The sequence below is a fragment of the Octopus bimaculoides genome, chromosome 1 (assembly GCF_001194135.2).
Source record: "Octopus bimaculoides isolate UCB-OBI-ISO-001 chromosome 1, ASM119413v2, whole genome shotgun sequence".
NCBI classification, from domain to species: domain Eukaryota; kingdom Metazoa; phylum Mollusca; class Cephalopoda; order Octopoda; family Octopodidae; genus Octopus; species Octopus bimaculoides.
This window is the reverse complement of record NC_068981.1, coordinates 192,937,265-192,951,480: the sequence shown is the minus strand read 5'-3', so window position 1 is coordinate 192,951,480 and position 14,216 is coordinate 192,937,265. Positions and strand designations below refer to the sequence as shown.

At 34.8% G+C, this 14,216-nt stretch overlaps 1 protein-coding gene and 1 pseudogene across 24 annotated transcripts in view; both read left to right on the top strand.

The window, feature by feature from the left end:
- Positions 1–14,216, top strand: part of LOC106871616 (tripartite motif-containing protein 45) — a 248,443-nt gene that overhangs the window by 187,366 nt on the left and 46,861 nt on the right. For 6 of the 24 annotated variants that reach the window (XM_052973672.1, XM_052973623.1, XM_052973663.1 and 3 more), the window contains exon 5: positions 7,068–7,125. The exons of 14 other annotated variants lie outside the window; for them this stretch is intronic. In XM_052973672.1, coding sequence (XP_052829632.1) covers positions 7,068–7,093 — 26 coding nt within the window. In that variant the 3' untranslated portion in view covers positions 7,094–7,125. Of the gene's footprint in view, positions 1–7,067; positions 7,126–10,950; positions 11,222–14,216 lie in introns of those variants that run through there. 4 more of the 24 variants (XM_052973644.1, XM_052973633.1, XM_052973630.1 and 1 more) reach the window with 3 other exon arrangements.
- On the top strand, positions 597–696 carry LOC128250144 (U6 spliceosomal RNA; annotated as a pseudogene).

Here is a 14,216-nt window from a genome sequence, read left to right as displayed (position 1 = left end):
ATATATATATATATATATATATAAAGTAATTGTAGTATGTATGTAACATTAGAGAAAATTTCCCTTTCATGATCTCATCATTTCTCAGCTAACTTGTAGGCTTTTACTAACTCCATCAATTGTAACACTTTGCAAACAGCTTCTCCATCCTTGCTTTTTATCCATGTAGTTATCACACACTGAAACTTTTGATATAAGATCTGCATAAATATAATAATTTATTACAATTTATTTTATTTTATTCTTCAAATTCCAAATTACCCATTACTTGGTCCATAACTGTTTTTTGAAGAGAAAGTGGCATTGTAGTGTTAGACTAAATACCATACAGTATTTACTTGTGTCCCTCAGTGTTACGAGTTCAAATTCTGCCCCAGTCAACTTCAAGTTTGTTCAGGGGTAGATTCTATCTGTGGGCATAATTGTGTAGGTAAGAAGTTTTGTTTTGCAACAAGTTGGATATGAGTTTGATCCCACATCATGGGCATTCATTTTCTACTTTAGGCTCATATTAGCCAATACCTTGTCAGTGGAGTCCAGAAGAAGTAAATTCTGTCAATCCGTTGTGTGGATAAGGATTATGATGATATATATATATATATCTTCAGCTGTACATATTTTAAAATTAGAACACAGAAGATTAACATGGCCCTGCACAAGGGTAACATGTCGGTTCCTGAAGTATTCCATATTTTCTTCAGTAACTTTGGTGATTTACTGTGTTTGAGAAGACTTGTCAAACCAAGTGAAATCATAGTCATAGCAGTGCTGGTGATGTGTAAAAGGCACACTCTACATTCTGTGGAGGGGTTGGTGTTAGGAAGGGCATCCAGCCGTAGAAGCCAAGCCAAAACAAACCAGAGCCTGGCACAGCTCTCCAGCTTACCAGTTCCAGTCAAACTCTCTAACCCATGCCAGCATGGGAAACAGACGCTAAACCATGATGATGATGAGTCAATCCTTTGTTTAACATACATTTTTCCATGTTTGAATATCATGGATAGTAATTGATTTTGAGGCAGGGTTGTATGGCCAGATAATCCTCTTCCTGTTGCCAACCCTCACCTATTTTTCAAGAAAGGGATTGTTATCACACATGTCTTTGAAAGGGCCGAAAAAGGGCCGAGTGACTGATTAAAAGGTCCACAACAAACGGAAGCATCAGCACCATTTGGTAACAAGTGAAATATCACAACATGCATTTGCACACAGCACACACAAATGTGTGTCCATGTGTCTATGTGTGTGTGTGTGTGTCCATGTATATATATGTTACAGGTGCTGGTATGGCTTTGTGGTTAAGAAGTTTGCTTCCCAACATACTGAATGGCACTTTGGGCAAGTATCTTCTACCATAGCTCCAGACAGACTAATGACTTGTGAACGGATTTACTTGATGAAAACTGAAGAAAGCCTAACGTGTGCATGCATGTGTGTGTGTACGTGTGTACATGTGTGTGTGTACGTGTGTGTGTGTGTGCGTGTGTGTGTATGTGTGTGTGTGTGTGTGTGCGTCTCTCATTTCCAATAGTCTGTGAAAATATGTTTGGCCATAGGCAAATATTACTTTGCTCTTGGAAACAGATGAGGGTTGACAACAGGAAGAGCATCCAGACAGAAAATCTGCCTCATTAAACTCAGTTCACCCCATACAAGCATGGAAAAGTAAACACTAAAACGATGATGATGATGATATATAATACGCATTACAACAATCGTTGTACAGTTTCTGTCTCACACATGCTACTGCCAAGGTATCAGTTGGTTTGGCGCCATAGTAGAAGACACTTGTATGTATGTATAACTTTTACTGATGTATATCATCAAAAGGTACAAGCATAGACGACAAAACTGAAAAAAACTGGTGCTTTATGAATAAAGTCCCTTAATATATTTTTCCTGTATTGAGTTAGAGATACTCGCTTATCATCCTCTCTGAGATTGGTCCATTAGAAACCAGTAACCAGCAGTGCTAATGTTCGTTAGTTAACAATATCAGGTATAATTAATTAAATAAATATACATGAAACTTGTGAGATTTTGCCAATCTTGAGCAACAGGCAACTTTGAGAGGATGATTACTGTTTGCAAGGCTTTGTATGTAACACTTTGGTTCTAAAAGTAATTATGTTTACATCAGTTATTGTTTAACAGAAGAATGCAATACTTTCAATTTTGCATGGAAGTTATTTCCTTTCTTCAAAAATGAAATGAGATTTAAACAATGTTTGTTATTTATTTTGCTAAGTACAGAGTTTAGTTTTAGGCTGAGACATCCTTAGTTACCATTAACTTTTAATGATTCTAAATATGAAATATATATATATGAAATTTTTTATGTGGTGCTAGTGCCACATTAAAAGCATCTGTGCTGGTACCATGTAAAAAGTACATGTGCCATGTGAAAAATGCCTGTGCCAGTGCCACATAAAAAGCACCTGTGTCAGTGATGCATAAAATGTAGCCAGTCCACTCTGTGAGATGGTTGGCATTAGGAAGGGCATCCAGCCATAGAAACCAAACTAAAACAGATGACTAGAGTCTGGTGCAGCTCTCCAGCTTTCCAGCTCTGATCAAACCATTCCAGCCATGCCAGCATGGAAAATGGATGTTGAAAGATGATGATGGTAACTTGTGAAACAGTGCTCTGTTGGAAAGTTACCTGTATTTTAAAACTAAAGTAATGAGAAAAATCGATGACAGCTTTGCTCAATGATGGCTCAATATTCTCTTAGATATGGTGGAACAGCAGAAACTGTAGAGCACTGGATCAAATTCCTTACAGCATACAGTTCTGTGTCTTCACTTTCTGGGGTTAGGTTCAAATCAAAGGTGACATTGAATATCATTTCGCCCAGTTCAGTGAAGAAAGTACCAATACCAGTTATGTACTGGTACTATCAATGTCAGAACTCTTCCCACCTACCCCCTATATATTTGTGGCCTGATCCACTCTAAGAAATCAATAAATCAATTTTATGTTAACAGAGTTCACAAGGCAGTGCCCCAACATGGCCACAGACCAACGACTGAAACAAGTAAAGGATAAAGGAAGACGATGTAAATTAGAATGTGAAAGATGATAGGAACGTTTGTTAAGGTTTAGATCCTTCCGAGATAGTATAGGAGGAGGGTTGGAGTTCCTCACACACTTCCCACTACCCATACCCACAACCACTTCCCACAACTAATACCTGCAATCAATACCCACAACCACTACCTGCAATTACTTCCCACAACCAATACTGACAGTCACTTCTCACAATCACTTCCCCATGCACTACCCACAACCACTTCCAACAATTGCAACCCATACTTACACCCTACAGTCACCATCCACATTAACACCCTCAAACTAGTTAGGGAACTTCATGGTCACTCAACTTGCTAGGAAAAGCAGCCAGATTTTCCTCAAATTACATTACACTGTCTAAAAAATGAAGGACACATTAGCTAGGTACACACCTAAAAAGATGGGATGGTCATGGCTGAAATGCTTTTAATCATAAGTTTGCATAGTCAGAATTTCCTTTGTACAGTATTATGATACTGTATTATAGCACATCATTCTGGTACAGTATTCTTGGGATGCAAGCTGTGACTTGATCAGCCCTAGCTGGGTTAAGTGGGTAATGGAGTCTGATGCTGAAAGACAAAGCCCCATGAGACCCCAGAAACATCACTGATGATGCATCCCAGAGCATCCATGAGATTGTGTCTTGAAACTGTAAAGAATTATGATGCAGTATTATCTGACAAGATTATGAAATTTTTTTTTACTGAATTCACTTAGCTCAAACCTTAATGTCCCTTTCACAGTTTTTTTTTATCGGGTCAGGTGAAATGGATGTGCTTTTAGAAACATATTCTTGATAAACTTGTGTCCTTGCAATTATTAAAGAGGAGCCGTTGTCACCTTCACACTGTACCTAAGAGTATAAGCTGTGTGTGTGAAGGGAAATAGCTTTAACCAAGCTTCTAACCTCAAGAACTTCTACATGTTTGACACTAAATTATTTAGTCATTCATTAACCCTTTAGCATTTAAACCAGCTAGTATCCAGTCTAAATATTTTATCTGTCTTATGTTCAAACTAACCAGATCCAGCTTTTCACACTTACCGAACAATGTTGTTCTAAAAATAAACAAAAAAATAAGCAAACATCTCAGTAAAATTTCAAAGTTACAAAATAATGTATGATTAATTAAAAACAATTTGAATGAATAAGCATTGCATTTGACTGAGTAATCTGAATGCTAGAGGGTTTAGACATCTTGATTTTTTCTTTTATTAGAACCAAGAAATACTTCTGCTTTATGCAGGTCTTCACGTTCTACAAGTTCCTAATATTCTCCCTCTGGTGTACTCTTCGCATACCAATGTCATTAACCTTCATTGATCACTGAAACTAAATGATACATTTGATAAATCTTTTTTTTTTTATTTAACCCTTCAATTTGCAATGTCTCCTTCTCTGCTCTCACTACTGCACTAGTCTCAGCTACATTCATCCTCTGCTTCAACCTATCCAATGCACCTGCTGCTCTCCTCATTGCAACTCACACTAGTATGTCTATGTCTCTAAACATTCCATTAAAGTATTTCATACAAAGAATGTCTGCCCAATGGAGTTACCTGCAGCCTACCTCCCCCATATCCTTCTTACTATACTAAACTCCTTGATAACCAATGGTATTATCAATGGTACTCACATCACCTTCCTGATCATATTAGAAATTATTCTTGTATTGAATATTTTATCATGGAATCCCTTGTTGTTGCTGTGTAAAATATCTACTATGTTATATTGTATATTTACTTGGTTATTGTATAAGATATCCTCTAAGATGTAATGATATCTAGTAGGTTATATTTGATAAGATATCCTCTTGATATGATGTCAAATCTTTATGTATCTTTAGATGAATGAATAAGTTCAATTTTTATGGGACTTGTACGTTTTGTCACGAGGGTCAGATGTAAGCTTTTATTGTTTCATTGTCAGCTATTCTTAACATCTTAGCAAATGGAAGGTTTTTGAATTCAATCACAAAATACTGGATGTTTTCTCATCTCTATACAAATCCCTAAATATTTATCATGTTCTTGTGGCTGTCCCTGCCTATGTTTTACTTCATGAGGTAGGATTTGAGTTGATATTGAGATCATTTCTTGGAGTCATTCTCAGGTATATTTGTAGATGGAAATAAAAGATGTATTTTTGCAGTCTAATATTGTCCATCATTAAGACAATGACAACCTCTACCACTACCACTATTATATTTTGGGGTTTGATGATGTTAGCCTAATTTCAATCTCACCAAAATTGGTAACTCTTTATCCATTTAAGATCTTTCTTTGGTAAGAACTTTCAAGTTCATTTTTTTATAGTTTTTGCAATACACAGTCTCAGTTTCTTCACAGCTGTTTCATATATAGTAATCCTCGTTTTGGTTGTTGTTTCCTGATCATTAATTTTCCAAGATAATCCTTCTATTGAATTTATGCATCAATATTTTAAGGAATTTATCTACCAAGGTAACTAAATCAAATATGGTATTACTTACTGAAACATTTGTTTTGTACTTGGATGGTAGCTACCACAATGTTTGTATCTATTTCTACAATAGAACCAAAAACAATAAATTTACAGCAGAGTTTTCACAGACAACTATAAAACCAACAACATATTATGTTTCTTCAACTACAACTGATGGTGTTTTTACATGATTTTGATTTAAGGTGCTTCTCTTAGTTCTAAAAAGGAAATAAGCTGAGATCATGGGGAAAATTGTACATAGTAAAATAGAGATTAGACCTGGAGTAATGACGTAACCTTGTTTAATCCTGGTTAATTACTTTTTTCAACAAAGGTGTCAAACGTGTTATTGTATCTCAGTCATTGTGTCAATTCTTATAGTACAGGACTATTCACTTTAAACAGGATTTTAAAAATATTTCTCTGAGTAACCAAACTTATAAAAGGTTTCAGAAGGTGTCACAACATTTGTTAAATAAAATTTATATAATGGAATAGATTTTCTTCTTGGTATTTCTCCTATAAAGATTATGTCTGTTTTTTTCCTGTGATGGCTCAATGTACAGTGAAGCTGATGTAGATCTTCTGATAGAGATTATAGTAAAAAAAAAAAATACTCATTTGGATTTCGACATCAGGGCAAGACCATTTAACTTCCTCAATCTAATTGATTTCTCTCTTTTGTTGATCAGGGCTGAATAACATTTTCAATATTGGGATCAAATTGCAAATGCATAAGAGCTTGTGAGGGCACATTTCTGCAAGAAAAATTAACGAAGCTGTATCTGTACAATGCTTTAGGGATGTAACTGAAATACAATTACTGTTTTTTGCTATAAGGCTCCATAAAGCTTAAACTGTTTACTTTCTTTCTCATTGGGGTTTTTTTAGAGATTTTATTAGAGAGTAACTTTATATTTGAACATGCAAGAGTGGTTTTCTCCACTTCTGTTGTAGAAAATGGTTGACTTCTAGGTTTGGAATATGTCTCATGTTTGTAATAACATTAAAAAAACAGTGTGTAAAAATAATAAGCAAACTAAGACATCTCTAAGTTTGTAAGAATCAGCTTGTAAATTTTTATTATTATTTGTTGAATAGAGGGTATCAATTTTCTTAAAGCCAAATTTTCAAAACATTAACTTCTGTCTTGAGTCTCTGAGTTATTGAAACTTGGATGATAATCTTATTAAAATCACAATCTTGTTTGGTGCTTACACACCAGGAATTGTTAGTTTCTGTAGCTTTGAATATTTTGTTTCTTTCTTTGATCATTTTGGACTCTGACCTCTATAAATTGGTTCGTAAAATGGTTTAATATATTTGAAGAAATTCTGAGTTTTATATCCTGAGTGTTGGTTTTGTTAATGAAATCAGATTAGGTTTTCTTATTACTGGAGGGTATTTTGTCTATTTGCCAGTATTTTTTAATGTATTTATTAATGATAGAAGTGATCTTTCCTTGAAGGAGATTAATGAAGACATTCCTGGTGTTTCATGTTTGTAAAGCCAATTGTTTCTTTGCAGAGCTCAGAGGTTGCAGATTGAAATGATCCCAGTCCTCATGTACCTTTTCTGGAATAGGGTGAGCTTCAAAGATGCTCTGTCAATGTTTGTAAACTGTTCCCTTTGAAGGTTGAAACATATGTTTGTGATGCATCTGCTTGTGGTTCCTGTGTTTCTGCTCAGAGTTAAGCTTTAATACAGACCAATGATTTACCCAGCAGTCATCGACATAGACCTTTGTGATATTCAAATTGTTTCCAGTACAGTTACAACCTATAACATAGCCTTATGACCACTGATGAGATAATGTTTGGTACTACAATGTCTTATGGTGGTTGTTTTGTGTAAAATTTGTGTTGGTGACTTCCTGGTCATGTTCTGCACTAGTTCCAAGTAGAATTATGCCATCTGCATTGCACTTCCACATGCCCTCTTTGCCTATAACATTTTAGTCCTAGTATATAATTACAACTAACCCAACCATTAACGTCATCTGGAATTATTATTTTTTCTAAATGAGGAATATTATTTATGATGTTGCTCAAGATACTGGTTGTAAAACATTTTAAAATCTTATATAAAATATATAACGTAAAGATTTAATGTTGCAATGTTACTTTTTTGCCAAGTTACACTCTTCGAGTCAAAATATACTCACATATGTCAAGGAGTAAAGATGTAAGACTTTAATGCAAAAGATTTTTGAGGAGAGCAAAAGGTTAAAGTCTAAAAGGATAAGCAAGGTTAAAGTCTGAAATATGCACTTTGTCATACTTGGAATTGTCCTTCTGTTGCAAATCTGATTGCTTCCAAACAATGACAATCTGTACCAAAGATATAAAGGCGAAGGAGACAAAGATATTATTAAATCATCTGATCTGTTTTAAGATCTAACTCTAAATTATCTAAAATGCTGATAATTGCTACCATCTTAAACTCTGTAACTTGTATAATTCACCTATTATATTAAAAATGATATTGCCTGAAGCTTTCCTCCATTATATAATATATTCTTGTATTCTAGATGGTTGAGCTGATAGAGAAACCTTAACAATACTACTTTGTTATTTATTATTAATTTAACCATCAAGGGAATGAGCTGGCAGAATCATTAGAACATCAGAAAAATGCTTAGTAGCATTCCCTCCAGCTCTTTACATTCTGAGTTCAAATCCTGTCAAAGCCAACTTTGCCTTTCATCCTTTCAGGGTTGGTAAAATAAAGTACCAGTCAAGTACTGGGGTTGATGTAATTGACTTGACCCCACCCCTCAAATTGCTAGCCTTGTGCCAAAATTTAAAACAATTATTAATTTAATCATTTGAAAAGTTCAGAACTATTCATCGTTATTAGCTTAATTACAACATTTCTAAGATATCAGTCTTGAGTATCTCAAAAAATACTTTAAAATTTCCATTAAAATCCTTTCATTAAATATTTAATGAATAATATCTAAGTGTGAGTATGTTTGTATGTTAGAGAGTGTATTTATGTTTTTGTATGTGTGTATGTACGCGTCATTGTTTTTACATTATCTAACACATCCTTCATTATTTAAAAATGTAGGGTGTGATTATATAGAGATTTTACTGCTATTTCTAGCTGGCCAAATAACCACATATTGGCTGCCTCATTAGCTTGCTATCTTCCTAGCTCAGAGTGGTAGTCACTAGAACTTTGCCATTTATCAATTGCTTTTGTTGTTATTGTTGTTTTTAGTCCCAGATCTGCAATCAAATGAATTCCTACCATGACCATCCTGTCTTTTTGTATATCTAGAACTACATTTTCCAACATGTCCTTTGTTTTTTTAAAATGTAAAATCATAGTTTGAGAGAGATCGAGCTGCTGTTTGGTACCTGGAACTGTCATGTAGAATCAGTGCCTGCACACTTAAAAGGAATAGCTAATATATATCTGTGAATGTGTATGTATAAGTGTGTGTATGTGTGTGTGTGTGTGTGTGTGTTTATATATATATGTGTGTATGTGTATGTATATATATATATATTGCTTTCTCTCTCTCTTTCTCTATCTCTCCCTCTTTTTCTATATCTCCCTCTTTCTCTCTCTCTCTCCATATATATATATATATATATATAAATGTGTGAGGTTGGTGGTAGGCATGGATGATGATGAGATGCACACACACACACACACCACACGTACAATAAACACATTGAAAAATACAGTTGCAATAAATTGTATTGAATATACGTGTGTGTAGATATATATATATATATATATATATATATATATATATATATATAAATATATATGTATGTATACCAACAGGCACACACATTCATATACATGCATACATACACTCACAGAGTGAGTGAGAGGAATGTGTATATAAATTTGCTGCAGTTAAATTCATTAAATTTATTTCATCCTTTTTGCTCATTTCAAACTTTTCTTTCATATAATTCTTATTATAAGTTCACTCTCATACTTGGCCATATGTATATACACCTATTCATTCAGTTGCACAGTTGTACATATATAAATACACACACACACACACACACACATACATACATACATACATACATACATACATACATACATACATACATACATACATACATACATAGTTGTGGAAATTAGCTGCCCAGTGGATGTTAACATAAAGCTGAAGAGCAGTGAGAAAGAGAACACCTATGCTGAACTATTGAGAAATCTGCAGTTACTCTATTCAGATGACAGGTTCAGATTTATACCAGTAATTATTGGGGCACTGGGATATGTAACACGCTGCCTAAATACCAATCTTGAGAAATTAGGCTTCTCAAAATCAGAAAGGAGAAAGCTGATTTGAAGACTACAGATCCAAACTATCACTGAAACTATAAAAATTTGTAAAACTTTCCACAAGTTTATCACTTAGGTATATATGAACATGTCCAGATACGCAAGTATATGTATGAGAAGACATACATGAAACAAAACACACAAATCTGCAAATATACAGACAAAAATGCACAGTTGATGTTGAAATTCCAACAAAAGAGCCTTGGAGCTACATTAGAAACTGGCTCTTTCTCTATTTGCAAGAAATCATGAAATAAAACTGAATAACAACATACAAGTAAAACCAAAATCATAGCTGCGGCCGGTGCCCCCTGACTGGCTCCTGTTTCAGTGGCATGTAAAATGCACCATCCAAACGTGGTTGATGCCAGTGCCCCTGACTGCCTTCTGAGCTGGTGGTACATTAAAAGCACCATCCGAACGTGGTCAATGCCAGGTCCGCCTGACTGGCTCCCATGCCAGTGACATTTAAAAAGCACCATCTGAACGTGGTTGATGCCAGTACCCTCTGACTGGCTCCTGTGCTGGTGGCATGTAAAAAGCACAATCCAAACATGATCAATGCCAGGACTGCCTGACTGGCTCCAGTGCCGGTGGCACATAAAAAGCACCCACTACACTCTCAGAGTGGTTGGTGTTAGGAAGGGCATCTAGCTGTAGAAACATTGCCAGATCAGATTGAGCTTGGTGCAGCCTTCTGGCTTTCCAGACCTCAGTCAAACCATCCAACCCATGCCAGCACGGAAAACGGACGTTAAACAACGACGACAACGATGACGATATATACATAAGTACATGCATGCACACACATCGATTTATATATACACACTTATCCATGTTAATAAGCATAACCAAATTACCAGTTCTTAACATCTCTACACATTATCAGCTAACCATTACAAATGTCTGCAACCACACACACACACATCAGTTGTCATTCCTTTGCCTAGCAATGCATATCCATGAAACATCATTCATTTACATATCTGTTTCTGTCTCCGTAGTTCCTCCTAACACTTCACACAATCTTGTAACTTTGTACTAACTTCTATTTTCAATACTTCTAACCATGCACCATTTTTCTCCAAAGGGATGGGACTATATGCGTTAAATAGAGCTTACAGAGTGACCCCATCAAAGACATCTGACCAATATTCTTTCATGGAAGGACTCCGATTAATCATCTTGTAATTAGAACTTTTGGAAGCCTGTCTCTTTATTCCACGTGTGATAGCAGTCTGAAACCAGGAGGTGTCAACTAGTTCTCCCCTGAATTTTGTCTGATTCTGAAAATATCTTAGTTTGGACCAGTTGATTGATATTTATAGCAACCACTTAATGGAATACCCTACACTTGAAGTAGATATATATATATATATGTATATATATATATGTATATATATACACACACACACTCATATATATATATATATATATATATATATATATATATATATATATATATATATATATATATATATTATATGGCTTGGATAGCTTGATCCTATGTGACTGACTTACTTAGAAGCATTCTGTCATCTCTTTGACAACGGGCGAGCTTCTGCAGGTAAATGCCATGCTTAAGTTAAGTGATGTTGTTGTCAGTGAATACAAAATATTACTAAGTCATAAGGGTATAACATCCAGGTGATACTATTTTCACAATTAATTCATGTTGTAACTCTCCTATTTAATAATATGTGGTTGGATTGTCATAATTCCTCTGTGTGTCAGTGTTGTTATTTGTGTGTGTGTGTACGTGTGTTTGTGTATTTATTTATTTATTGGTTTGATATCTTTTACATAATCTCCACCTGTGACTCATGAAACCTCTTAACAGATAGAAAATGTAGCTTTAGAGCAAAAGTACTAAAGTTGTTTTAACGAGATTCTTTCACTCTTCCTTCACTCATTAACATTAGTTAAGAATGAATAAGATAATTAAGAGTTAACTAATATTTCAAACACTCCAACAGACCTCTCTTATGGACTTCCAGTCATCTCCTAATTTGCCTTACTGGCACGTTAGAAAATCATTCGCATGAGGTCGTTGCCAGTGCCGCTGGACTGGCTCCTGTGCAGGTGGCACGTAAAAAGCACCATTCAAGCATTGTCGATACCAGTACCGCGAGACTGGCCCTCATGCCGGAAGCATGTAAAAGCACCCACTACACTCTCGGAGTGGTTGGCATTAGGAAGGGCATCCAGCTGTAGAAACCCTGCCAGATCAGATTGGAGCCTGGTGCAGCCATCTGGTTCACCAGTCCTCAGTCAAATCGTCCAACCCATGCTAGCATGGAAAGCGGACATTAAACGATGATGATGATGATGATGATGATGATGATGATAAAAGACATGAATCTTCAGAGTAACTTGGATGACATTGATTAGATATTTTAATTAAGGCTTCTTTCTGTGTGAGAGATTAATGACCAGACAAAAACTCCAAATGCAATGTTTCAACCCATGGTGGAATACTGACATATTTCTTCTCAGTTAAAGCATTGGATGAAACTGAAGAATACCTAAATATAATCACTGCAAACATAGACTGATCTACTCTATGAAAACAGATCCCAAAACAGACCTTTCCAGTTAAATTACAAAGATACAGGGACTTTAATTGGTTCCAGACATGAAATGCTATTGTTGCTTATCATGACAACATTTACTCTAACTTCATGCTGGCTACTTTCAAGGCCCTTGCAAATGTATATAGAACTATTGATTCTATGTACTTTGGTTATGAAATATAGGCCCAGCGTTTTAAGTTTATAGAGGAAAGGTAATGAGAATCAGTAATCTTCAAGCATTTCCCAGAGTTATTAGTGACATAATTGAAATATTTGCAACAAGAAATTGTAACCAAGTACAGTATATCTCCTTAGTTTCTTATATCACTTACCTCAGGGTCATTAAGAACCAAGGTGAGTTTGAGTTTGACTTCATCTATTATTCCTAATTCCTCACTGCACCCAACATCTGCCAATGTTGGGTCTTGCCTTTTACTTTCATTACATGAAATATCTAAGATACTCTCACTTCACTGGTTTAAAACCTAAAACTTATGGCTGACCAGTCAAAGCACAAACCAGGATCCCTAGTTTTGCAGTTAAGCTACTTTAAACCTTTAAGGAAATATTTGTTAACTTCAGAAATCAAGCCTTAAATAACAAAATAACAACCATGATGCAAATATTTTCAGTCGGTTATTAATTATTTTTTTTAAATACTCTCATACTTAACCTTTTTAATTTTCTTTTTCTTTTTTTGTTGAGTGGTTCAACCACTATGATTGCAGTTTTGCTTCTTGCATGTTCTGACTATAACTAAGTTTTCTTCTGTGAAACAAGGCTGAAGAAGTCTGCTGTGTTGTTTCTTACAATGGAAGTGTTTAAATCAGTTTAAATTTTATTCTTGTGAATAATCTCATGCCCTGGTCAGAATCTCAATATTATATTTCCTGTTATTTAGGACTTGGAATCTTTGTGGTAGAAATAATATACAAAGAAGTATTTATGGAATACTACATTTATTCTATTCTAATATAGTTCTGTCTGCAGAATTCTGTTTTTTAATTACAGAAATATTTCATAATATATAATATGAAATAATATTGAAATGTTAATATTCCAGAATAATTTTCGACCAGTAGTAACCATGCAGGGACTTTCTTTCCATAGAATTACATTTACTACATAAATTTAAAGATTTACTTTTAGATATAATATGAATAAACTATGCAATACACAAGAGTATGTATGTATGTATGTATGTATGTATGTATGTATGCATGCATGTATGTATGTATGTACATATGTATGTATGCATGTGTATGTATGTGTGTGTGTGTATGCATGTTTGTTTGTATGTATGTGTATGTATGCATGTGTGTATGTATGAATGTATGTGTGCATGTATATATAAAGGTCTTTACTGCATGATATATACAAGCCTATATCTAGAATTTTCAAATATCCTCTTAATCAATGATCACTGTAGAAGGAGGTGCGTCAGGGAACCTACACTAAATCATGAAATTATAAATGATGAATTCATTGTTTTAACAAACATTTCACTATGATTAATTTTAAGATATCTCTGTGCATTGACATCCTGAAGTAATGGAAGCCAGCGAGTTTTGCTATTACATGATAATAAATACATCATCACTCAAAGTCTTTGGGTATGACTAGAAAGGAATTATAGTTGCTTCATAGCACCTACAAAAGGCCATGGTCAGTCCAAGACTATAGTAGAAAATACCTGCCCATTATGCCAAGCAGTGGGACTGAACCTGAAATCACATGGCTGAGAAGGAAGTATCTTCCTCACACACTCATGTCTGTGTCAATA